This window comes from Canis lupus, chromosome 6, assembly GCF_048164855.1.
Source record: "Canis lupus baileyi chromosome 6, mCanLup2.hap1, whole genome shotgun sequence".
NCBI classification, from domain to species: domain Eukaryota; kingdom Metazoa; phylum Chordata; class Mammalia; order Carnivora; family Canidae; genus Canis; species Canis lupus.
The window spans coordinates 23,105,767-23,133,716 of NC_132843.1; the positions used below are offsets into that span (position 1 = coordinate 23,105,767).

At 34.4% G+C, this 27,950-nt stretch overlaps 1 protein-coding gene across 3 annotated transcripts; it reads right to left on the reverse strand.

Annotated features, from left to right (window-relative positions):
• Positions 1-434: 434 nt before the first annotated feature.
• DSC1 (desmocollin 1) lies at positions 435-27,950 on the reverse strand. Of its 3 annotated transcripts, none has more exons than XM_072829126.1 (17): positions 27,556-27,950; positions 24,267-24,351; positions 22,825-23,027; positions 21,506-21,625; positions 20,519-20,674; positions 14,906-15,050; positions 13,527-13,693; positions 12,951-13,085; positions 11,357-11,542; positions 9,495-9,754; positions 9,269-9,411; positions 7,833-8,045; positions 6,182-6,424; positions 4,563-4,681; positions 3,848-4,102; positions 3,038-3,127; positions 2,818-2,955 (listed from the first exon to the last, which is right to left on the reverse strand). In XM_072829126.1, exons 1-16 carry the CDS (start codon positions 27,616-27,618, stop codon positions 3,059-3,061), a joined length of 2,562 nt encoding a protein of 853 aa, XP_072685227.1. In that variant the 5' UTR covers positions 27,619-27,950; the 3' UTR covers positions 2,818-2,955; positions 3,038-3,058. The 3 variants fall into 3 exon arrangements, with proteins under 3 accessions (XP_072685226.1, XP_072685227.1, XP_072685229.1); XM_072829128.1 differs by having other exon boundaries at positions 3,038-3,083; positions 27,556-27,949; XM_072829125.1 differs by lacking the exon at positions 3,038-3,127 and having other exon boundaries at positions 435-2,955; positions 27,556-27,949.

Here is a 27,950-nt window from a genome sequence, read left to right on the forward strand (position 1 = left end):
TGTAACACTATCCTTTCAAAGGGTTTTTAAAAGTGATGCTCACTTAATTTTACTGAATCTTACAAAATATACAAGGGTCTATCCATTCTTGGCAACACGTTCTCCTGCTACAGTTTTATTTTCTTTTCCCTGTGTAGGTAGAAAGACAAATGCAGGGTCTGGCCAAATGCAGTATTCTTCCAGATTTATTAGAAAAGCAGATAAGAGACCAGATGCATGCAGAAATAAGAAATATACAGTTTGTTTTGTTTCATTACCCTAATCTAATTGAGGATTTTCAACTGGTACAGGACTTTTATAGCTGAGACACCACAAAATGGAGTTAGCTTTTCTTTTCTATGAGAATAAAAATCCTCAACTCTAGAACATCTATTGTGAACAATTTCCAAATAAGAGCACATTCCATTTTCTTAAAGTAAATATAAGCATAGATATCAAGTTTTATAAAATATTTTAATAAACTTAGGAGAATTGAAAGCTCAGTAAAGTTAAGGAGGTATTTAATAAAGCTAATTTTAATAATTATATCAATTTTCATCACTCTGGTGTTCCCATGGAATTTTTTTACATGAAATATTTTTCAGATCTGAATCAAGAAAAACTTAATTGTATGTTTTCCCTAACTACAGATTTAATAAAATAAGAAGAATTCATAATGATTTACTTATTGACATTTGATGATTAACTTATATTAAATAATCCATAAAATACAATATTTTATTAACAAACTAAATTGGTAAATAGGCCAGTGGAGTTTCATGAATTTTATCAATTGTACAAATAATGTTTAATTTTGAGTGTAAACAGAATGTGAATTTCCTAAATAAAAGACAAGTCATAGTTCCTCTGAGATAAATTTTAATAATATTTGAAACTATTTAAAATAGCCAAAACTACTTAATACAAATTCATTTTCTGTACTTCCTAAAGATTCTGGATTGCTAAAATTTGGCCTTTAATTGTACTTAATGTTCAGATATAAAATTTCTCTTTCCTATTTAAGTAAATATAAGAAATGAAAACAAACAGATATTAATATTCAGCTAATGATTTTTAGTTGCTCAGAGAATGTTCTATATCTACATTCAAGAATATAACATGGCATGACTTATTTCCAAATTTTTAATATTAAACTTAAAAATCTCCAAACTGGTACCATTGTGAAACAACAGAAATTGCATTCCCCCCAAAATTATTTTATTCACAATTGCTATAAAAATCATACATTGTGAACATCCTATACAATGAAATATTTCTTTATTATAGCTACTTTTTTATTTTGCTCTAATGTCCAATTTCACATCAAGAAACAGTTTTAATCAGAAGCTATAATTGAGAATAAAAAGAGTAATTACAAAATTTTTAAAAAATCAACCACTCTTTTTTCAGTAATGAACTAGTTAATAGATTTTTAAACATGAAACAGTTTTTTTTGTCTGAATGAGAAATTTCCATATGATATATACTGTTACTGTTTGTAAATTTAGAAAGTTTGGCACAAAAGATTATTAAAATATTGTTTATATATTTCTTTCTAAATGAATACAACATAATATCCCATTAAGATGTTATATGTTCAAAACAAATTATTAACTCACGTTCATTCATTTAACCATCATTTAACAAATGTTTGGTTAAGTGTTGCTTTCATAAATCTCCATATTTTAACATTTACATGCTAGAAATGCATTTTTTCTGATTTTCCATTTTCTTAAAGTAATTACCAAGGTAGTCAGAGTATTACATTCCAATATGAATGCTCATTCCATTTTTAGCATATTTATAAAAGGCTAAGCACTGTGGATCAGGGTTGCAAGTCTAATGCCTGCCAGGCTGGTTTCACAAATGCTTGAAGATGGTAGGCCTCTGTCAAAGTAGACAGTGCATGTTCTGGCCAAGGTATTTATATTTTAAAAAGGTAGTAGTATATCAGGGTGGGCAAATAAAACCTATTTGTGAGTCTAAGTCAAACCATGGACATCAAGGCTGCAATTCTTTCTTGTAAATCCTTCCATCTGATCCTAACAAAATCTTTGTGGCTCAAATTGTTGTGAGCTTGTTCTGGTCCGTTTCTTTCCAACAATCCTAGAAACTGTAGGAACCTGATTATGCATCCATATGGGCAGAGATCCAAGGACCAAGCGCTGAAGGTTCCTGAAAGCAAACGCAAACGGTGCTGGGAGCACCTCCGCAGTGTGAAAAGTATAGTGAGAAATGAATATTTATTTACCAAACTGAATTTTGCACCAAAGAATACTTAAGTGTCCTTCAATACATAGCCGCTCAGGTAGAGGATTCAATGCTCTGGCACCAAGAACAATATTTCTAAGAGCATTTCTAAGAGCAATCTCCTGGGAATTTTGAAGAAAATATTTAATTTTCATCTCAAATTAAAATCCATTGCTCATTAGCCTTGGCAATACCCAGCTCTCCCACCACACACTTTCATAGCATTCAAAGTAAGTTTTCAAAGAGAAGATGCAAGAATGGACATTTGCAGAGTCCTGTAAAGGGCAATATATACATGCATTAAAAAAAAAAAGAAAATTAACACATGAAACTTTTCTTTCTAGAGAATATGGAAGTTATATCAGACGAGGAGAATTTAGCAGAGCTTTGTATTTATAGTATTCTTATCTATACATGACTCAAAGTTTACCTCCAATAAACAAATATATTAGCAGATGCTGCTATGGTTTTATATTCGATGAACTCCTACATATGAATTTGTAGATGTTTCTCTTTTAAAACACACATTTATTTCTTTGCACATGTCTTTGCTAGCGTCCTAAATTTGGGTTCCAGATGATCTAGAAACTCAAGCCCTTCTTCTTCCTGCCGATCACTGCAGCAGCCTACAGAGCCAGCCACAGATCCTTTTCCTTCATAGTTATACGAACGAACGTAGTCTTCAGAATGTTTATGCTCCTCGTCTTGTCCACACAGATACACCTTCTGTATCAAAAAAAGAGCACATTTTATTATTTTTTTAAAGACACCTAAACATATTAGCATAAAAATAATGTCTTTGATTTACCTTTTACTGTTTAATTTTTAATCAGAGTGTGTCCTCTAATGGATTCCTACATATAAAAAATGCACATGATTGGTCTGTATTATATTCATTCTGAAAATATAGCAGATATATAAATGCTCCTAGTGAACACATTTATGATAATTAAAGATATACACATATCACAAAGCTAACTTACAATATCCCCATTTGGACATAATATTTGTACAGTTCCAATGTATCTTTGTAACTTCTTCACATATTTGGGGGAACCAATAGAGGCTATGATTCTTCTGTTTATATATGGTTATATGGTGGCAATAATGTAATACATGTAACTGGCTAGTAATAACCAATATTGATTACTCTGAACATAAAACAAGGAACTAAAACCCCAAATAAAAGCTAAACAGCCTATGTGGTTGATGTTGATAGCCAGGTCTTCATAACTACACAGAGAATTCAGTATACTTAAAAAAAAATGTTTGTAATTTATGATCCATGCGTCACTCTATACAAATCTTTCACTCCAGGTGACTTTCCCTGGTAATTTGGCGGGGGGGGGGGGGGGGAAGCCTTCTTATACTTCCTAAACATGTCTACATATGCCGCATCTAGATAGTTTTGCAGTTTTGTGAACCTTATTTTAAACATTAAACCTTAAAAGATAATTTTTCCCTTTCGGTTTGGACCTGAAATCTGTATCTATGATATAATGAAACACTAAAAAGGTGATGAGTTCCAAGTGCCTGAGGAATAAAACTTTGGGGAAATCCTTATGCATAATCGTCTTTAACTTTTATGTAATATGAACTCGAAGACACTGGCACTCACTTCGCCAAGCCGAGGTTGGGTGAAGCTGTGCCAGTCGGTATATGTATATCTGCCAGCATCCGTTACTCCTTGTCCTGCTCCCTTGACAGATTCCAAGGTCTGATGGCCACCTCCTTTGTTGGAATCCAAAGTGTAGCCACCTTTGACCATCTCGAAGCTTTGCTGTGTTTTGACTCCTTGGCCACCAAGAGTGCCCACAGACATGCTTGTGTCACAAATGTTGGATGTCTGCGTGGGCAGTCTAATATTTGCTTCCTAAAAATAAAGTTAGAGTTATAAAATAAATGAATCACACTGTAACTAATTTGCTTTCATTTATCTTTCTCAACAAAATTCATACATTGAAATCCTAATCCTCCATGCTTAGAATGTGATCTTGTTTGAAAATAGGTCATTACATACGCATTTTGTTAAATTAGAATGAGACCATACTCAATTAGGGTGGGCAAGGTGAAATGCCATTAAGAAGAATGCAATATGAAAATTTGATTTGTGCTTCCATAAGTCTGGGAACTACCATTTTGTGATTCTTTGCAGTCTTATGAAACCAATACAATAGAATTATGAAGTTCAAATGAGTTAATGCATGCAGAACATGTGGAGTTAGTGCTCAATAAACATTAGCTGTTATTATTATTATTACTATTATTATGTAAGAATCAGCTGTTATCATTGGATCACTGTACAATTCATACGAAAGTGAAATCTAATTTACCATCACTTCTTCTCCGGGTCCTTCAGTGTTTGACACAATTAAATTTTGCTGGGCTACATCTGGAAAACATTTCTTTACTGTTCTCTTAGCAGTAACACAGAAACAAGTAAAGAGAATGCCTAAAAAAATAAAAATTATGTAAGTAAAATAGTATTTTTCTTCAGGCTGCTATATATTAAATCACCCAAGTCATGATTTTTTAAAAGTTTTTTCACGGAATTTTTAAAAATTTGATCTCTTCGGGGCATGAAATTTAAAACAGAATATTAACAAACATTTAGTATATAGAGCAGCTCTGTTTTACTGAGATAATGTTATTAGGCAAAATGAGAAAGGAATCAATAAAAAGTAAGAAGGATGAAGTGAGCATAGTTAATTAACAGGTCACTTCCCAAGTCCAGGATTAACTTAAATGCTTTTCTTGTTTCTTCCACACTGGAATAGTAGCTCCCTTTGATTGAAATTTCAGCTAGTATTATTGATAGTTCAAATCCATAGAGAACATGCTCAAAGGGCATTAGACATAAGCACAAACTTGAAAGATAGTTACATAAAATCTGTGCTCAGTTTTGAAAGTGCATGTTCACTAATCACAGTGCTACAGGGAGTATCCAGTTTAACCTGAACCTCAACTCAATGAATTAGGACACAGTAAAGACTCTGGGGGCAAGTCTGTCAATTAAACTAACTACAGGTTCTGTAGTCAGTTAAAGTGGTAAAAAAGAAAGGAAAACAGGAGGAAGTATGAGTGGGAAGGAGAGATAAAAGAATTGTGGGCAACGATTTCCATCACTTTTGCATCTTGAAAAAAGCAGTTTGCAGAATGCAAAATCTTGACACTCTTTTCATGCATTACTTTTCCAGTGGCCCACCATATGATCATTTTCCACTAACAGGAGTCTTTCTTCTTCTTCTTCTTCTTCTTCTTCTTCTTCTTCTTCTTCTTCTTCTTCTTCTTCTCCTCCTCCTCCTCCTCCTCCTCCTCCTCCTCCTCCTTCTCTTCTTCTCTTTCTCCTTCTCCTCCTTCTCCTTCTTCTTTTAACAATTCCAATTTTCTTTTTTAAGTTTATTTATTTATTTTTAAGTAATCTCTACACCCAAAGTGGGGCTCAAACTCTTGACCCCGAGATCGGGAGTCATGTGCTGTTTTGACTGAACCAGCCAGGTGTACTTGTTAGAGTTTTAGGATATGGGTTAAATTGCTTCATTAATAACAGTGAGCATAAAGATCTAGGCAAATTTTGGAAGTATTCTTCACTAATTCTTCCTGTGCATAAATTTGGCTGATTAAAAGACTATGTTTTGTATGGGAGGGAATCTTAACCAAACTCTGTATTTTACTTGTGGAAAAATGATCTCAAAGAAGAGAAAATGATCTATCCAGTGTCTCACAGCTTCTTATTGGAAGAACTAAGAGTACACTTCTGAAAATTACTTTAAATTTAATCTGCTCTTACTGATATGTGTCTTCTTCTGTGAACCCTCAGTCATATAGTACACACAAGATTTTTAGAAGGACACATTTACCAAGGCTATTAAATAAAGAAGTACCAAATATATATATATTTTTAAATATTAGATAAGCCTTCAACTAACACATTCTCGATAATCATACTTACATAACAGCAATGCAGAACCCAAAACCATGGCAAGAATAGCCCATCTTCCAAGAATTACATTTGATGGCTTAACATCTCTCACGTTTTTAACTTTCATTTTACAGTCAGACGGGGTTGTACAGTCACATACTCTCACTGTTAACATGTGTCTTGCATGTAAACCATGTCTATCTTTTATTATGATAGGCACAGTATAATAGTTATAATCAAGAACTTGCCGCTGATGAAGAATGGCAGTTTTACCTAGAGAGGAAAAAACAGAATATATATTTACATGACCTTTCAATAGCAATATTATTCCTACTTAGTATGATTGGTGTGGAGTGGGGGCAAAGGGGAGGGAAGGTGCAGAATTTAGCTTAAAGGAAAAAGTCTAGTGGGTTTATTTGTTTGCCTGTTTGTTTGTTTGTTTGAGGGAGAGACAGAGAGAGAGAGAGAAGGGGCAGCATACAGCCTGATGCAGGTCTCAATCTCTCAACCCTGAGATCATGACGAAGCAAAATCAAGAGTCTGACAGATACTTAACCTACTGAGCCACCCAGGTGGCCCTCACTTTTATTTCTTAAAAATGACTTAGATTTCTTGAAAAACCAGGAAAATTAATTAATATTGTTCTACACTTACATTAGACTAATATATACGATGTTATTCAAATATTAAATTAAAATGGATTTATAGGGACACCTGGGTGGCTCAGTGGTTGAGCATCTGCCTTCAGGAGATCCCAGGGTCCTGGGATCAAATCCCACATCAGGATCCCAGTCAGGGAGCCTGCTTCTCCCTCTGCCCATGTCTCTGCCTCTCTCTGTGTGTCTCTTATGAATAAATAAAATCTTAAAATAAAATAAAATAATAAAATGGATTTATATGTTTTCTTAAAAGATATTTGGAATAAGAGTCTGAACATAAATATATTATCCACTGCTTTAAAAAAAAGTAAGGTATTATCCTTTCATCTGGGCTGCCAACACACCATCTAGACTGAGGGAGACTTGGAAACTTTGGGACCACGGGAGCCATGGACACATCTGCATCAGCAAACATGAAGCACCCAGGAGGCCAGTGTAATGCTGGCGGAATGCACTACCATAAGATCAACTTCAACAAATATCACCTACATGACTTTTGAAAAGTTGGTATAAGGCATTAGCACTTAAAGAGGAAACAGCTTCTGCCCAACTGTTGACAAACTGTGGACCTTGGTCAGTAATAAGACATGGGTAACTGCTGACAAAAACAAGACTGGAGCTGCTTCTATCATTGATGTGCTGTGACCCAGCTACTGCAAAGTTTTAGGGAAGGGAAAGCTCCCCAAACGGCCTGTTACTGTGAAGGCCAGATTCTTCAGTGGGAGAGCAGGAAAGATTAAAGGGCATTTGTGGGGGCTGGGAAGGGAGGACAAGACTGTGTCCTGGTAGCTCGAAGCCATGTGGAGGGAGGTTCATTAGATGCAAACAAGAGCTTTTCAAAATAATAATAATAATAATAATAATAATAATAATAATAATAAATAGCAAGGTATTATCCTTTTGGGGGGATCAATAAAATAATTTCCTAAAATGAATATTTACCATAATGAACTAAGGTGAATGTCAAAACCATCAGCCAGTTTAACTTCCTACTGATTAGAAGATTTAGCATAATTACATACCATCCTTTGTTTCTAAATTCCAAAGTTTGTTGGCAGAATTATCCAGAAAGAATTGAAAAGGTGGACCATTCTCAGGTCCATCAGGATCTACAGGTTTGAGAACAGCATAATCCTTAGCATTCTGACAAATTGTCACTTCTTTTTCAATTTGTGGTGGGTGATCATTATTATCTTCCAATAAAACTACTAATGTTCCCGTGCAAGATCTGCCATCTAAGAAAGATTAAAAATAAGATATCCTTCAATTAAAATTTTATTTTCAATATATCTACCTTAAACAGCTGGCATCTGCTTTCTACTAGCCTTCTGAACTTGAATTTCACACACTTTTGGATCGCAAATATCATTGCTACAAGTACAAAATAGTAACATGTCACTCTTCCTTGAAGTTTAATGGCTGTATCAGGTGATATCCTGAGGCTCTTTTTAAAATGAAAAGGTATGAGATGATGAGTGATGTTACTACGGAATATCCAGTTGAAAATAAAATTGATTTCTTACATCATTCTTTGTGAAGAGCATATGTTCATCTTGAATGTACAAAGACTTCACATTTGGTCATCAATCACTTCCTTTGACTTCCACCTCTGACTCATTTCCTCACATACTCTTTGCTCAGACTTTGTAAAACTTCTCATCAAACCCACTAGGTGCACTCTTTCCTCTCTGCTTTGGTACATTCTGTTGCCACTGCTGGGAATACTTTTCTCTTTCTCTTTGCCTGATAATACTTTATTATCCTTCAAGAACCCACTCAAATATCAAATATCACCTCCTCTGAAACTTGTCATAACTTCTATGGACAATGGCAGCAATATTCTCCTTTGATTTCTCAGAACACTTTGATGATTGCTGACTCATTGTACTGTGAACATGTTAGTCCTAAGAGCTAAGTCATATTCATCTTGAGAACCTGATGACCTTCCTGGTATTTCTTGGCTAACTTACAACTTCCTATTGATACCTTGAACATAATGCAATTACTATTTTATACTTTCCAAAAAGTAAGCTCTAGAATTAACCTTGGAGAAGGATTGCAAACCATAGCAAAAGACTAAAGAGTCATCATTTTACCATTTCTTAAGAAATAGGATATATATTTTGTTCCCCATTAAGAGAGGCTCAGAACAGACCTACCTTGAACCCAACTGCTTTAGGAAGGCAAAACCCTTTCAGCAAGTTCAAACCATAATACTCTAAATACATACTCCTGAAAACAATAGAGATCCTGGAGGATGCCACCGTGTCTTTGGCCATTCATCATCACCTCTTAGCTTTGTATTACTGATGCACTGAAGCTGACATTGGGTGGTCTCCAATAAATTGAGCAATCCATGCAAACATGTTTTCCATTAAATTTTGATATGAAAATAAACAAAGTTCACCCCAGGATTTCCTTAAAAATATATCCTATATTTCTAGAAAATTGCACTCACCTGTATCCATCGCAACCACAGAAACATTGTATTGGTCATTTTTAACAAATTTTGATTCTCTATCTAGTACTTTTATAGTTCTCAAGTCACCAGTGTGTTCGTTAATTTCAAACCAGTTATCTTCATCTCCTATCTTCTTATACCTAATTTTTAGAAATCAAATGTAAATACTCAAACCAAAGATTGGACAAAATCTCAAAATATATCATTTTGAAGAATATTTTACCTTAAGCCTTCACCACTAAGTGTTTCTGGATCCAACGCTTTGTATCCACGCAATTCTTCTCCAGCTGGGAGGCCATCTTTACTCTGAACAACTTTTACTGGCGGTTGGCATTCAGGGCCCTCATCACTGTCTTTAATTTTAACAGTGACAGTTGTAGTGCACATAGTAGGAGTTTTTGAATTTGCTGCTTTAGTGAATTGTGCTTCATTAAGGACACCAATTTGCAAAACAACTTGGCGATTGACTTCATAGTTCAATGGCTATTCAATAAACATACTTTGGTTAGTCAATTTGTAACATTATTTATGGAAGATTTATAATTATGATTCCAAGTTTGAGCACAAAAAGGAATATCATTTTTTATTATAAAATGTTACCAAAAAGCAGGTGCTAATGTAGTTAAAGACTAATAGTTGACTTCCTATAATAATAAACACTATCAAATGCAAAATTGTTGACTATTCAACCAATTTTTCTTCTCACTTTTCTTCAGGAAGCTCTTGCCTTCATTTTTTTTCATTACAAGTTTAAATATTAATATAAATAAAGAATAAATGTTTGAATAACTCCAAAGTATCATGTGGGATAACAGTAATAACTAAGACAACAGAAGTACATAAAGAGTATGAGAAGAAATATATAAAATAATTAGATTATTACAACACGAGATTTGGCTATAAGGGAGCAGTTACCCTGAGTGTATGCATAAAAATTATAATGATGCTATCTAGCAGCATCTTTTGGAAGCACATTATATTTAGGGGTTTTAAAAAAAAATTGTTATACATAGGTTTTTATAGCTCCTAATCACAGTGCTCAGTCCTGAACTGAATAATAAGAATCTTGAAACAACAGTTAAACAATTAGAGACTGAATCTATCAAGATAACAAAAAAAGGACAGCAGGAGAAACTTAGACCCCCTAAAAAACAATCAATAAGAAACAAAAACTCCAGTAAGTAAAAGAGAAAGTGACTGAAAAAATAAGTAAAATAATTAAAGGAAATTCTCTAAAAATCTTAGGAGGAAAGTACAACTTGTGCATGCAGCTTCTAAGAAAATACATTGTCCCTAAGAAATTAATCAAGGAAAATACATAAAAGGTTAGAAAGAGCTACTGATAGAAGGACTCAGAAAGGAACCAAGTGTCTACCAGCATACCACCCTGAATATGCCTGATCTTATCTGATCTCAGAAGGTAAACAGGGTCAAGCCTGGTTGGTTCTTGGAAAGGAGAAAGGAGCTAGATTTAGTTTTTCATTGTGAGTGCCAGTAATTGCGGCTGAATTTTTAAAATCACAAAGTGCTGGCTACCTCAAATATGGGAGGATTAATGGGAATAGCTGCTGAATATTTAATAAATAGTCTGTCTTCTACATCATAAGAGCATGAAGGCAATTGAAAAGTCAAGAGGTTTGATTTCCAGTAGTGATTCTTCCATTTCTGTCTTGTTTTCCATAAAATAAGGGACAAGTGGGTGTCTAAGATGCCTCCTAAGACTAATATTTGATTATAAATACAATATTTATCTGCCTTCATTTCCCGCATGTGTAGAACAATATGTTTTGTGCCTGCAGTGTCCATCTTCTAAGAAAGAAGATGAGGGTAAAATAATAATAATAATAATAATAATAATAATAATAATAATAATAAATTTATGTGAACCATTGTAAATAATTTCAGCATTTCATTGCAATTCTCTAGTCATAAATTTACAGAAATTACTATAGAGATGTACAGTACATAGGATATAGATATGTAGATGATATGCCCAAGTATACATTAGTATTTTTTAAAGTATTGCCTGATTGTTTTCTTTTTTTTTTTTTTTTTTTGCCTGATTGTTTTCTTGTTGTTGTTTACCTTGACTACACACAAGACTGCTTCATTCGTATTGGGGTCTGTGCTAATTTTGAAGTTTCCATTTTCATTTCCCTGTAGAATCTGGTAGACAGCCTTTGAGTGAGGAGTGTTTGGCAAGTCCTGGTCATGTACCGCCATTCGTAAAATCTCGACATCAATTCTGTTTTCTTCTACTTCTGCAAAATACTAAAACAATTTCCTCTGGTTATTATAAATTCGTAGCTTTAACAATCTGATTTTCTACTCTAAAACTTACACTTAAAGAAAAGGGAAATAAAGTGATATGGGAAGGTGCAATCATATATTGGAAAGAATTTACAAATGTAATGCATTGCTTACTTCTCTCCTCCTAAACTGCTTTTTCAAATCTTATCCATTCTTCAAAGACTAATTCATGTCTTAACTCCTAAACTTCTCTGAAATCATTCAAGCCCTCAGAATTGTCTCTAATCTGAATCTCCTCAGTATTTACAGTCTATGGTCCCTTTTATATTAACATATTAAGCCTTTAATATTTATGATAATTAAAACCTACATTGATTTCTTATTATTACTGACTTGTTACTATGCCAATTTTTGTTTTTAATTTCCTTCTGAATCCCTAGCAAACATTTTAAGGAAAAAGTGTTTCCTTTTTTGAGAAATTAAATCACATTTTTCCCGTTTTCCCTTCAAAAAAGAAATACAGTTAAGAAGCATATTATATTAAAAGACTTTAAAAAGTAGTAAATCATAATCTTCTAGAGATAAGATGAATTCATGGAAGTATGATAACCTGATGGCTATTGGAGTACAACAAATCTTGATTATCTTGATTCTAATCCCAGTTTTTCCTCTTACATGGTCTATATGCATGAGATCATAAGCAAGTTATTTAACTGACTTTTCATTTTCCCAAATAAAATATGGGATACACATATCCTTACAAGCAGTAGGGATTCATATAAAACATTGAATAAATGTGCCTATCACTGGAGGTGGTGATAGGCACCACCTTAACTTGTTCTCTTCCTTAACTTGTTCTCTGGTAGAGATTGATGAAAAAATGAAGATTACTTACTAAAAGTTCAGGAAAGAAGAGCCATTTCCTGGAAGTATCATCCTATATATATATTTCTTGTTTTGTGTAGAAGGAAAAGTTCACTCATACATGATGCTGAGAGAATCTGCATATAAATAATGGGAGGGCCACACTGTACTACTGACGTCCCAGCAAAGCAGAAGATATTCAGCTAGTCTCTTTTTCATGTTAGGAAGTGGAAGTGCAAAGAATACCGGGAGAGAGCCTCTTTTCTTGTGCTCCATAAAATAAACTTAAATCCAAGGCATCCAATAACAGACCTTGGCATCCAAGAAAACAATGAATACATAACAGTATCAAGCTCTTCCATGACCAAGAGAGTAGCTTTTATCCTAACATTTAGAAATAACTGCTCCTTCAATTATTTTTACAGAAATCATATTTTTGGCATGTTATCTGTAAGTGGTAGCTCTCAAGAAACCAAAATATGTAATCTCACAGAACTATCAAATTCCTTGTGTTTTTTTGAAAAAGTAAATGAACTTAGAGAAATGAATACAAAGATACACTTACAGAAGTTTCAGTAAAATATGGTGGATTGTCATTTTCATCATCAAGTGAAATAGTAATTGTTCCTGTATTAAATAAACCAAAAGGTTGGCCCCCCATGTCTCGCACTTCCATTATTAACTTGTATGTATCACAATTCTGAAAAGAAAAGAAAAAGGTACATTGATGAACGCTTTTATTTCCTGTAACTTTAAATTCTCATAGCCATTGCTTAAATTCTGATTATTTCACATTCATTTTTTATTTATTTATTACCAAAAAAGAGGTATTTAAATGTAAACACAGAACAAGAGACTGGCTAGTCAGTACAATAGAAACTTGATATGTCTAACATAATATTTCAAAATTTAAAGCTATTTCATATCGACACATCAGATCAGGTCAATGATCTTAAGTGAGAACTTGTCTAATATCTTGTACCTTCCCCCACATCTCTGTAGAGATGAAGGAAGTATCCAGAGAAGCCCTAAGCACGGCCTGTATAGAAGCGAGTTGGAGAGGTGGCGAAACTCCTCTGGGAGTTCATTATCAACTTAAATATAGTTTAGTGACTGTAAAATTAGTTAATCAGTTCATTACTTCTCTATCCAGTAAAGGTGTAGTTGTGGTGATGACACCTGTATCTGGATGTATGGAGAAATGCTTTGGATGATCTGGGATTTGCTGTAAGATTTTATATTTCAGACGAGTATGCAGAGTGTCAGGTTCATCAAGGTCTATGGCGGTCACTTGTCCCACTGAAGTTCCTGTTCAGATAAATCCCATATTGTCAACAGTTTAAAAGAGCAATATAACTGAATTACAAACAAACAAGGTATGTTTGTAGCATATTCTCCCCAAAATGACAAGTATATTGACTTTACAGATAAGCGGAGTGTCTTAAAAGCTCTCCTGAACTCCAAGCTCCCCTCACTGGGAAACTTCAATTATGTGGGTATTCTGAATAACATGATTTATATTCCACATGTATGAGAACATCCACCCCACCCTTGGTAAGAATGTTTCTCAAATTCTTCCCCTCAACCCATCACCCTAGTTCACAGGCCACTTTTGGATGGGACCTTCTCTGCATGTCTTATTTCTTTTACAAGCCAACTTGATAATATTAGTTAGAGGAATAGCACAGCTTTGAGTATGATAACCAAGATTTTACACCTTGATATTTTAATACATGTGCTGAACTGTTAATATATGCAAGTAATTATTAATATATGAAAGACAAACACTGTGTAGCTGTCTCAGTATCACTTGGACAATATTTACAGCCCAGAAATCCAAGTATGAGAAATGTTGTATTAGCAAACCACTGACTGTGAAAGAACAATATTAAACATGCATACATACAAAATGACAACAGAATAGAGGAGGCATTTCTTGTAACTTTTTTATTTTTAAGATAAACTGGATAGGCTTACGCCCATTAATGCACCTAGGTCACAATCTTGGCTGCCTATAACATCAAACCAGTTTAATTTTTTAAATTTGTTTGGAAAACATGCCAAGTAAGCAATGTGTATATTGTTATAAGTCAGATACATCCATGAGATGATGTATTTCTGGGTCCTTGAAAACATATTGAAACTTTGTAAAGATTCACATTATTTATTGCTTTATTTATTTTTATTTTTATTTTTTTAATTTATTGCTTTGTAAATGAATCTGTGACATCTATGTACACGGTTAAAACAGAAAATATGAATAGCATTTGTCTGTCCACATTCATATGCATTGTGGATTAATCTAACAAAGTTAATAACTTCATGTATTAGCTGCCTTCTATATGTGAACAGCAAAAATGAACACCGAAAGGTTTGCCTTTGAAGAGTATATGAATAGTTTTAGATAGAATATCCTTGACACTCAAGCATTTTTAAATGTTTTGCATAATTGTGTTTAAAACATTAGTGAGGAATTGAATTGAAGCAAAAATCTAGTGTTTTCCTAAGATATGAACTTACCAGTTCGACAATTTTCAGGCACATTAAAGATCGTCACCTTGTTTTCAAAATATGGAGCATTATCATTATCATCTTCAACTTTGAATAGCAAGGGGAGTGGGTACTCTGGGGCATAACCGTCTGCTGTTGTGGCATAGGCGTAGAGCTGAAAGGTAGACAAACACCGTCAGCTTGTTCTCAAATGACAAATTATATACAAAATTAAGCCTAGCAGTTGGGGAAAGACATAGTGTTTAAAAAGTCATCCACAAAAGAATATGTGACTAAGAACTTATGTGACCTACAACACACCAGCATAGTGTATGCTGTCAAATGGCTTCAATCTCTTACAGCGTTCACATTATTTTCCCCACCAAGTACCATGCACCCCAGCTAAATGAGGCTGCTCTGTTCTCTGAATTACCCGCCTGCCCTTCTGCTTGTTAGAATATATGTAAACTTCTGTCAGTTGTGCTAATAACAAGTATTCTTTTAATTTATAAAAGATATGATTCCATTTATCTATGGATTTGCACGTACAGGTAAATAGATATCAACCATCTTCAGTGATGGTTGATATCAATTAAAAATTCTTTACCTGCATTTTCTCATTTTTCTATCATAAACATATTTCTTGTGTAATAAAAGTGCCTATAAAATCATATACACACTCCAGATATCATCTCAGAATGATATATCTTGGTCCCAAAGGCCAGGATTTAATGTCCTTTTTTTTTTTTTTTTTTGAAGACCATCAATTTATTTCTGCACTCTTCTTACGTGGTTTATGCAAAAGTGCTCAATAAAGAGTTGTTGAGTTAAACAGATTTTCTTTACTGACAGCACCAACTAAACATGCTCAAGATGGATTCTCTATTAATTCAATCCTTCACCAAAATCAATTCTTCCATATTTTCCTTCTGTAATCATCTTCCAAAATGAACCAGGGTTAAAATTCCAGGTATCTACCTCCTTCCTGTTCTTCATTAGCCTTATTAGTCAGTTGCCAAGCTCTAGAGATTATGATAATTCTGTGTCTCTGCCACTCATTATCTCATTTTTATTCCTAATGCCAACATTCTCATGAGACTCCAAATGTATCCTACATATTATCCTACCAATTTTCCTGCAATTGTTCTAATTGAACTTTTCCAATTTCTGTAGCAAGTCAGATTCATTTCGACAAAACACAATTTTAATCATGGTATTACCTAATCAGATTTCTTAGTGATTTATGTATCATCTATGAAAGTAACCACAAAATCCCCACTGTTGTGTTAAAAGATGAACATTTCATCTTCACCATTCATCTGGAGGGGAAGAAACTTCCACTCCAATCTTTGGGATGGGAGATATTGAAATGACCATGTTCTCTCTGTTACCCGATTTACTTTTCCCCAAATAACCCCTCGGGAGGCTTTTTCAGTAATAAAACTCATACTTCAATTTCCATCAGTCTGATCACTGAATCTTATTTCTCAATAAATTCTGAACTCAGGGATGGAATACAGGGGTATTCCAGTTCACCACCCGCACCAGCAGCACCATGATTATCATCACCACCATCATGTCCAGATATCATACTCTTCAGCCTTCCTCTCAACCTCTTCTTTTCCCCTCATGTTTTGTATGAATTTTTCGTTCTTTAAACTGCTGCTATTTTGAGATTTTTAGCTACAGAAAACTATGAAATTGTTTTATGTCTCTATAAGATTACAATTGTCCTCAGAGATGAAGCCTGAAACATACTGATATTTGTGTGCTGAAGCACCTAACATAGTGCCCTGGTGGGTAATTCTTCAATAAATAGCTTTTCATATTCAATTTCATTCATCTTTCATTTTTAGAAAGACAAACTACCCCTTATATAAGTCCTTTGTAAAAATTATTATGAACATTCTCCATAGAATCACTTGTAATGAATTCTTCTACCTTCTCACATTGGCATTAAAATTTCTTCCTATCTAAACTAAGGCCATCCTACTATAATTTACACAACCTTTTGCTAATGCTTCTCTTCATTAGAAATGAAGATCTCTGGTTCCTACCATATAATCACTTGTAGTTTGAAATAATAGTGTTTCCTGGTGTTTAACAACAAGTAAATACCATTATCTCAAAATCCATGGATTCAGATGAGGTGATTTTGTTTCAGGTACTCCTTCAGGTACCTGGTTTTATTTTTTACTAATAATTAGCTGAGTATCTCCATCTCAATTTCAAAATAGAAATCATTAGTATAAAGAGGATGAACTAAACTAGGATTATAAACTTCAAAGTATAGCCTAACTCCCTAGGCGAATCCATTTATGTTCCAAAGAAACATAATTAAAAATACTTTCTTATTTACTCATTAAAGTAAACTCAATAATAGTAATGGTTTTACAGTAACGTTCACATTATTTAATACTGAAAGCAATAATCATAATTTGAGTATTGTTAAAGAAGTATAAAGAATATTACACTTTAAAATTAGTCATATTTTTAGCTGAGTTAGAAGAGCATTATTTAAATTTCATGTGTATTTTTGATATATATGATTTATATATATATATATATATATATATATATATTTGAAACATATGATACATGTGTATCCCTTGAATTCTTCTGTAGCTTGAAGAATCTTATCTCTTTTAATCCTTTTTCACAGCAGTGTGCTGATTTTTTTTTTTTTTTTTTTTTTTTTTGGAAGATCCAAACAGTTGCCAACTGGGGTGAGAACTTTAGTTTGACCTTGTAAAGAAAGATATCCAGTTTAGACTGGGAAGAGGTAGGGAGAGCAGTGGCACCAAAGCTGAGTAGGTACAGAATGTGATTAGCAACATACATGTAAAGATAGTAGGAAGACCTGTGTGGCTGAAAAGAAACCTATGTTACAAGATAATAAGGCTCTGGTTGCATAGGTAAGGGACTAGACTGAAACCAATTTTTCCCAAAGTATTTACAAAATATACAGATTCTCCTCAACATTCAAAGAGAAATAAGTTTAACTGATTTCTTTCATAGGATAAACTGGAATTATTGAAGAAAATCCTCTTCTTATACAACTATTCTATGAAAAACTTGGAAAAAAATAGCCTCATACACATCCCTGAAAGATTAGATGAATTCAATGGTTTAAAACAAACTCCTCAAACTGCAATAATGGTGTGACTCATCCAGAAAAATATTTACAAGCCAAGAGTAAACGATATAACCTGGGGAAGAGAAAGAACAGGAGCACAAAATATATTGAATTAGACCCACGGCAACCTGTGCCAATAATCAATGAAATCAAATTATTTCAAGCAACAATAACTGAATAATACAGAACATTTATATAGGTAATATAAATACAAAAAAAAATGGGGAATCCCATCAAAATCCTGTTTTGAGGGCAAAATCCTAGAGTATGTATATTGTGTGACTTACCCCTAGAATATTTTTAAAGAGCTGTACGGTTCACATGCTGATTTCACCAATATTTAGTTTAAGTCTTTAATGACTGCAACAGCTCTAAGGTATGTAATACAACTATTAGTAATAGCCCATGAGACAGAGAAGGATACAGATTCTTAAAGGTTGTGACCTGTCCAAGGCTAACAGAAAAAGTGGCAGATATGAGGTTCTATTCATTTCCAGAGAAATAAGCTTTCTAGGGCAGCCTGCGTGGCTCAGCAGTTTAGTGCCACCTTTAGCTCAGGGTCTGATCGGAGACCCGGGATCGAGTCCCACATCAGGCTTCCTGCATGGAGACTGCTTCTCCTTCTGCCTGTGTCTCTGCCTCTCTCTCTCTCTGTGTCTTTCATGAATAAATAAATAAAATATTAAAAAAGAAAGAAACTTTCTAATATAAAGCTAATAAGTGAAATTGATTTGATAAAAGGACACCTGGGTGGCTCAGTGGCTGAGCATCTGCCTTTGGCCCAAGGTGCGATCCCTGGGTCCTGGGATTGAGTCCTGTATCAGGCTCCCTGCAGGGAGCCTGCTTCTCCTTCTGCCTATGTCTCTGCCTCTCTCTGTGTGTCTCTCATGAATAAATAAATAAAAATCCTTAAAAGAAAAAAGAAATTGATTTGATAGAAAAGCAAAGATGTATTATTTTCATTTATACCTCTATGTTGACAGAGAAGACTCCCATTCTCTATTGCCTCAAGTGATTTCCTAACTTGTTTCATGTTTACATCTGGTTGTTATACTTTCCCTTATGAATCTTATGAATTTGCAAGTGGTATTTCTTAATATCAACTCAATCTTAACTATGTTCATTGGAACTAGAGAAACATGAGCCAAGCTTTAAGCATAAATTCCAAACTATTTTATTCCTTTTGTCCTTTAGAAGTTGTTAAAATGTAGCAAAGTAACTTTTTTTAAAAAGTAATCTCTACTATACATTTATCAAACATTTATTTGGTTTCTTGATCAAAATGTTTGCGATAATGCTTAACATATTTCTCCTATTTGAGTCTATGTAAGTTATTTTCTGAAGTAATAATTTGATATTATTATGAATAAAGTATGTTTATTCAGAGAATTTGGGTGGGAGCATAAAATTATAAAGAAAATATGTCATTCTAATCCAACCATTTATTTATGAAATCCCTAAAGTGGGACATTTATGTTGTTCTAAAAATTTCACCACCTTATACCCTGTTTTGACATCCTTAGGATAGGGTCTTCACTCCCCATACCCCACACAATCATTAACTTCTTTCATCACTGCCTTTGAGTGGCTACCAGTTCCTACTTATCTTTCAAATAACTGCTAAGTTGTTACTTTCTGGACTGTCCAAGTATGAGATGATTTTCCCTTTTATATACTCCTTTAACAAAGAGCTCTTCAATTATACTCACTTATAATTCAAGAATCCAAGTGCTTAAACAATTTAACTCACCATCTTCCTGAAACTCATTGTGAATTTCTCCTGTATGTCAGATTAGACATCAGAACACAAAGGAGGTATGTGAAGTTCGAAACAAGAAAAAAAAGGATTTAATTTTCAGAAGGGCTAGACTTTTTGTTTGGGTCAAATTAGGTAGAATAAGAGGAATTGGTAAACCTATTCTGGATTACTAAAGAAATAAAACAGTATCCAAGGTTCTCATGGTTGGAGAACAATCAGAGAAAATAAAAGAAAAGCACAATATTATTCAAGAGGTGAAAGCAGTGGATCTCAGTCTTAGGATATGTTTAGAATTACCTTGGGTGATTTCAAATTTTCAGTTGTTGGGGCCTCATCCCAGAACAATTAAATTAGAACTTCTGGGAAGTTACCCCAAGCATCAGTATTTTTTAAAAAGATCTCACGTGTACAGTCAGGCTTGAGAGTAACTGAAATCTGTTATTATATGGAACTTCAAACTCAACAAAATTCACTGCTATTGTCCCAAGATTCTACAGATAAAAGCCTGTCCTTTAAAGTTTTGTCATTATATTTTATATAGCTTTTCTCCCCTTTTCTTCCCTTATTATAACTATTATCTTTCCTCATCAGTTGCACTAATAGAAATTTGAAGTTTACACTATCCATTAACAATATGTAAAACATCAAATCAAATAATTAATCCTTCCAATATATAAATATGCAGCACTGAAAATATATAAACAGTAACTAAAAAGAGAATTCTGAATAAATAATCCCATAATCTTACTGGAAACTGTTCATATTGCTCACGGTCTATGCTCCTTGTACAGAAGATATCCCCCGTGTCCTTATCTATGTAGAACAAATTGAAGGGCTCTTTGTCCACTCCTGGTCCACTTATGGAGTAAAAGATGGTGTAGTTCTGCGCAGCATCAGATTGGACCTATAACATTAAATGACGATTTAGTAAAAGAACAAATATGCTATAATAAACATCTCCAACCTACTGTGGCGATGCTTTAATTTGTATCACTTGCTCTCTCTCCTATTCACCTAGTCTGTCTTTCCTCTGCTTATTTACCCATTATCTCCCATATTTTTCAAGTTCTAATTCATATTCTGCAATCTGCAAAGCCACAGGCTGGATCATCTATTTGATCTCAAATTCTATTGAATTATCTGTATATTTATGGAAAATCTTGGAGTTGACTATACCTTCACAATTCCTATTCACCTAATTCTTATTCCTTTATAAAGTATAGTGACAATTTCAGTGGTTTTGAGTTATTTGGAATGGAAACATTTCTGATTTAAAAAAAGCAAAAATAACGCAACTTTCCATCCACAATTAATTCATAATTTCAAAGCCGACCTTTTTTTTTACACTCCACCTATCTAGCAGTGATGCCATCTTTTTGATAAACAAAAATACTGGTCTTTTTCTATGAGGACAAGTGTTCAGTAAAGGGACAATTGAATTATGTAAAATCTGTAGGCATTTCCTCTGTCCAAGAATGCTAAATTCTGGTATTCAGGAGACTCTGGATATAGATTTAAGAGCATCAGAAACCAAAATATGAAACTTATTTCTAAATGCTAAATATGATTTCTGGAGGAAAGTGACAAAATACATTGATTTTTTTTTCTAGTTTTGGTGAATGGATGATCCTTATGAGTACCAACAGGTTAAAGCCCTCATTCAATTCAAATGGAAAGTTTTAAAAATAAATAAGCAAAACCTCTATTACATAACATCAAATGAGGTAAAGTGTACCTGCTGAACATGTTGTGGAAATGGACCTAATGAGTTCTCCATTAGTGAACAGGGAATAGGGGCCCATCGTCTCTTGCTGCGCTTGAGAACTGTGTCTTTGGTGTGCCTCTTCTTGGGAACCTACATATGATGAGAGATAAAGAAATATAGCACTGCCTAACATCAGGAATGTGATTTTCGCATGTATATCAACATGAAGAAAATAAGCAAGGGTTGTACATAATGATATCATAGATAATACCCAAACTGTTTCATTCTTTGTTAGTAAGATACATACACGACACGTAAGAACCAGTTTCATCTGATTTAATCAGTTAAACAACCAGAACTTTGTGGGGCATTGGTGAAAGATGCCATCTTGAGACATATAAATCCCCTAAACATAGATAATCCACTAATAAATACCTAAGAATTGATTTTATTCCACTAGGAGTGGTACAATGAGTATTTGTTAACACTAGCTACAGTGCAAAGCATTTGTATAACTATACAAAGACAGAGATCAGCATTCGTTCAGGTATATTCTATTTTATGTGATGTGGAAACTCTACAATATTATATAATGTTTCATAAGCCTTCTCCTAAATTTGTAATATATGTAATGCATATTAATATGCAGGCATATTCTAAATGTGGTGAAGAATTATTTTAATCAAAAGGAATTTAGCTGGAGAAGTCTCTCATAAATTAAGTTACTTATTAATAAATTATTTCACAAGACTTAATTGATTGTGCAGAGTTTGCTCAAAGCGAGATTTGCGTGAATTTTGGTAACCTCTCCCTTCCCACACCTTGACCGCTACCACTCACTGCAAGAAAAGAAGCCTAGAGCTGGAACATTCAAATCAGTCTTGTGGACTGGCTATATTTCATTCTCTGAAGACAGGGACCTCGTGGCATTTTCTATGAAGAGGGGAGCAAGCTTTAGACTATTTCTTTAAAGAGACTGAGACCCACAGACACTCGAGAGAAAGCCACTGAGGGTGGAGTGCCATATCTCCAACCTAAATCAATTTTCACTGCCTTTTAGACCTACCTGTTCTTCAGGTTGGTCGTTCTAATTGCCACACCTCAAACCACTATCTGAAACATTTGATAATCTGACCTTGCTCCCTGGCTACAGAGCTGTTCCTTCTTACACCATTTTGTAAATAGCTCCACTCCTCTTTAAAACAGTCTGGTATTTCCATAGGTTGATTAGAGGTGGAATAAACAAATGAGCAAGAATTTGGGAACCATGAATTTAACGTGGAAGGAAACATATGAAATGAAAGACTCTAATAAGCAGATTGTTATGTTTAAATCCTTGGCCTGTATACCTTCTTTCCTCTCACATCCAGTACAATTTCTATCTTTTTCTGTTCCTGGCTCTGGCTGTCTGAAGGAAAAATGGAAAAGCTCTTCCTTTCAGAAGACAAAATGAGGTCATGTGTTGTGTAAATGGAGCCATCTTCTAGAATCCTGAAGTCAGGATCGCTGGACAGGATAAGGCTGGCTGACTGGAAGCACTCCTTCAGATTCACTGCAGGGAAGACAGCCACAGTAATTTGTAAAATAAAAGAGGGAGAGAACAAGTTTTACAGGAATGACAACTGAGAGTTAGTAGATGACAAGCATAAAGACGGAGGTTATGCTTGGAATTTGTTGAGTACCTACTACTCTGAGATTTAGCGGCCATGAAAATTAAATAATTAAATAAATGAGGTCATAGTTTCCATTATTTTAATCATAAGATAATTTGTGAATAAATATAAATTATTTTCTTAGTGTCTCTGGATTTATTGTTTCTGCTTTAACTTTTATTTATGGATATATGTATATATATATGTACATATATATACATACAAATATATATACATATATACAAACAAATTTACCATTTTATTTAAAGTGTAACTGTAAGATATGAGTAGATTTAAAACATGTTTGCAGTAATCTTTGATAACTACATCTGTTGCAAAAAGTAAGAAAAACAGTCTATACTTAAGTAATACTTATTATATATTTTTGTCAAAACGTTTCCTTTACAGATTCATATTTAACATATTTAGCATATTGGCTATGTGTCTATAGAGTATAGATGGTATTATCTTTTAAGTATTTTCAGAAGATATAAGGCAATGGATTAATTTAAAACTTCAAAGCACTGGGCAAAATGATGTCTGTCTTGGAAAGGATAGCACTTCTGTATTCAAGGTGTAAATTCAAGGCCAAAGAAAAACCTGATAAAAAGAGATGTGACTCTTGCACTCAGAGCAATCAACCTATGCTGAAAGTGAAATTAAGACTTGTTGAAATTTTATTTGACTTTCACAAGCTATTCCTCATAACAGATCACATAAATTCTTGGAGGGTACTTGTTCATCATAGACAACCTCAAGCATAAATATTATTTGGGGGCATTTACATTTTGATACGTCTGTTTTATATCAATTGCTTAAAGAGCATTGGTTTGGAATTTTGGCAGCAGATTCATTGATACGGATTAAAATATGCTTCTGGTTTTTGTGCTTTCAGTCATTTGAACTAAGCTAATTTAGCCCTTTGATGTTTGCTAATTTTTCTGGCAAGAAAAGTATACAACTAACTTGGAACTTTAATTGTTTCTAACCACTACTAAAAAACAAGTAGTCCATCTTCCATTTTATCTTGAATTTTAATGCCAAGTAGCTATTTCATGGCTATATCCCAAAGTTTACAAGAGCAGCCTGAAGCTAAATGCAGCAGTTAAGACTATGAAATTCTTAACACCGTTTCTCACCTTTGCCTACAAGTGTTTCAGCCTGAAGATGAGAAGGAACTTGAAGAGAAATTTTCTGACAGGCATCACAAGATAATATTAAAACCTCAAAAAAAAAAAAAAAAAGAAAGAAAGAATCAGGAATTATATTTGATCTCAAACTTTCACATTACAGTTTTGTCTTATTGATAAAAATGTCAATTTTAGAAACAAATTTATCTTCTAGTCCTTCAATATTTCTCATATTTATTTTATTTTAAATATTTATTTTATGAGTGAGAGACAAAGTGGGGGGGGGGGGACAGAGAGAGAGGGAGACAGAGCCCCAAACAGACTTCATGCCTGACGCCAGGAGCCTGAGATCAGGATCCCAGCTGAAACCAAGAGTCTGATGCTCAACAGACAATGCCACTTAGGTGCCCCCATATTCATTTTGAAAGGGAAAAGCAAAGGAAGTGGCTTTAGGGGCACTACAGTCATTAAGTATTAGTGAAAAATTAAAATGAACAGTAATTCTTAGAACCCAAATCATATCGTTATCATTTCAAAATAAATCGGTTACAAACAATTGATTTTGCATAGAAATTGTCATCGCTAAGGCCATTCATAAATGTCACTCTGATTTCTTCACATGAAGAAAGTATTTAACTTTGGAATGTAATGATCATATATTTGTACACAAATCATCATTTCCACAGCCCCCAAAAATTTGAGGTTGTAGTAGATTAAGGCTAGAAATCATGAGGATTTTTTTTAACCCCTTAAAGAACAGCACCCATAAATCTTCACTTATCTCAGATCACTCCTGGGACTGGCTTGCCATTCCAAGTCTAAGTGATCTCGAATAAAAAAAACTAGTCTAAAAAAATATAATTCAAAATACAGAGAGTAGCTTTCGATAGGGTAAAGATCTGTAATTAAATTCAAGACACAGCTATTGTTTTAGAAAGCTAGGTAGTTAAAGGAAAGAAGATAAATTACCTGGGGAAAAACTAAGTTGTTAGCTTTAAAATGTTGACAATTTCAAAACACAGTTTGCTTCTTTTCCTTGGCATTTTGTATTTATTTGCTTCCTCTTCTGTTTATCAAAATGACTGCTTTTTTGATTACTTAAATATAAGAAAGAGCAGAGCTAGATTTCCCAGAACAAGGTCAGTTTTATGATTAATTTTTCTGAGGACATATTTCTAGAGTTATGGGATCTATTATTTGGAAGAAAGAAAGAGGGCATTATCGTCCATGCTCCAGAGTGTGTACTTCATTTCCAGCTCAACCAAATTCTATTGGCCATACTGTGTCAACCTATTTAAATAGTTTGTAATTTTACAAAAAATCTGTTACGAGGATAGTACCAAAAACTGGAATTTAAAAAGTCAATGTGTATTCACTTTAATTAATTGCCTTTTAATTTAATTAATTAATTTATTTTTATTTTTAGCCTCCCTGTTACATGTTTTCACAACTCCCCCACATTTCCTTCCTGGAATGTAGCATAAGGCTAATAATACAGTCATGCAATGCTCTTTCTGTTTCCAGGCATCTGTTCCATCTGTAAGCTACTAAAGTCAAAAAACCATACCTGTCTTGTTCTCTGTAACAAACTCAATGCTCAGCACATGATAGATATTTAACAAATAGTTGCAGAACAAATTTGATGAAATTGTATTCAGTTTAATTTAAATAGCCACTGTTTAAAACATAAGACTTTCTTACTTATTTGACTTTTTAATATACTCATTCCTAGTGCCAAGGAATAAAGTAAATTATATCCTGAGAATTCTCTGAACATAAAAATTCTATTACTAATGATCTAACTATATGATGTAAAAAGAGTATTTTATAAAAAAAGAGTATTTTATAATTAACAAAATATACATACATATGCACACATCCATATATGTATATATCTATGTGTATACATATATCTAACTTATAAATACACACCCACATTATTCTCATAGGATATAGTCACATTCCCATTCCCACACTGATCTTTCCTTCCTGCCCTAGGACCTCCACTTCTTTGCTTCTGCCTTTGTAGACAGAGACAATGGAGATCTCCAGAAGTACTGTTTCAGTTTTTAAGTTAAATTAACAGCTTAATAATTTGGAGGGAGCTGGGGTCAGATATCCTTTTAGCTATTATGGAGGTTAAGGATGGATGGGCAAGGAATGAACCAAAGGATACTGGACACAGCAAAGACCAGAAGCAAAAGAAATCTTGAGGAATCCCTCAGAAATCTTTCGCCACATTCTGGGCACCTGGGTGGCTCAGTGGTTGCACGTCTGCCTTTGGCTCAGGTCATGATCTCAGGGTCCTGGAACAGAGTCCCACATCTGGCTCCCTGCAGGGAGCCTGCTTATCCCTCTGCCTATGTCTCTGCTTCTCTCTCTCTCTCTGTGTGTGTGTCTCTCATGAATAAATAAATAAAATCTTAAAGAAAAAAAGAAAAGAAATATTTCACTGCATTTTTCCTGATACTAATAGAAGGTGGTCTCTGAGGTTGTTGTTTTTTTCCCCCCAGGCAGTTACTAAATGAGAATATAACCATCAACCCTATATGGACAAAATGTTTATCCCCATATAGTTAAATATTTAAATTCTGAAAACATAATTTGAAGCTAAAATACTTTGCTAATTCCCAGCTCAAAAATGCCAGATGGAGATATGGAACAAGTTCCCTCTTTCTCATCCCGACCAAAGAAAAACAGCACCTGAGGACACACTTACAGAGCTCTGAAAAACCTAAGTAGAAGCCAAGTTAATGGAATTTTTTCAATGACGGACTCATTTTTCTTTATTGTTTTTCTCAAGTTAAACCCCTTGTTTAACCTAGGAGTTCTGCCCTTCTCTTAGCTCCTGGTGGGTAATGTGAAAGTCCTGGATAATTTGCATCTTCACCTGGACTTCTTTTCCTCTTCTTGCGGCTCAGTGGAACTAAGCATATAAAATATCTACAGCTTATTTAATGACCACTAACAAAAGCAAACCTCAGAACCGCTGGGCCAAATGCCCGAGGAATGAATTCATTCCACTCCTCCTTAGGAAACACCACAGGAAGACTGAACAGGGGATTCCCTTGAAAAACTGCCATGTCTTGGCAGTGAGCGCGTGAAGAATAAACAAAACACCTGCCATCCCCAGGCCACAGGTCTCTCAACTCTTGAATTTTTCTCAGCTCTGTTTGTGTTTTCCCAGTCCGTCTTCTCTGCCTTCCACTGCCACCCCTACTCTCTTTCAAGCCCAAACTGAGGGAGGAAGCACGTAGTGACATGCTCAGAATTCCCTAATCCTTTGGTTGTTACTCACCAGGAGACAGAAAAGGAGCTGCTTACAGAAGATGCTCCCTGAGGCAGCAGAGGCCACAGCCATCAGAAGTGGTCCCAATGGTCAGGGATGGTGGCTGGATAATAGGGCAGCTTGGGATGTACAGGGTGGCTTAAGCAGATTCCCAATGGCTGGCACCTGTGCAGGATAGGCTGCTGCCACCTTGGCGCAGCTGAGCTGGGTTTGGAGGAGTCAGGAGGCAGGTGACAAAAGGCAGGAGAAATGCTTTCCTCCTATTCCCAGGTCAGCCTTCCTCCTTCCAATTCAATTACCTCTGAATGTGAAGAGGTTTTCCTACAAGTGGGGAGGGTGGGGTACAAAACACCCCAAAACCCAGTCACTAGCTCCTCCTCACAGCTTTCAAAATTTCTCCTGCC

Coding starts and splice junctions, on each gene's coding strand:
- DSC1 (XM_072829125.1), bottom strand. CDS start 27,618: ATGGCTGTGGCCTCTGCTGCCTCAGGGAGCATCTTCTGTAAGCAGCTC. Junction 20,675..21,505: donor TTCCACAACATGTTCAGCAG/GTACACTTTACC, acceptor TTAATGTTATAG/GTCCAATCTGATGCTGCGCA. Junction 8,046..9,268: donor TGTGGTTGCGATGGATACAG/GTGAGTGCAATT, acceptor AATCTTTCTTAG/ATGGCAGATCTTGCACGGGA.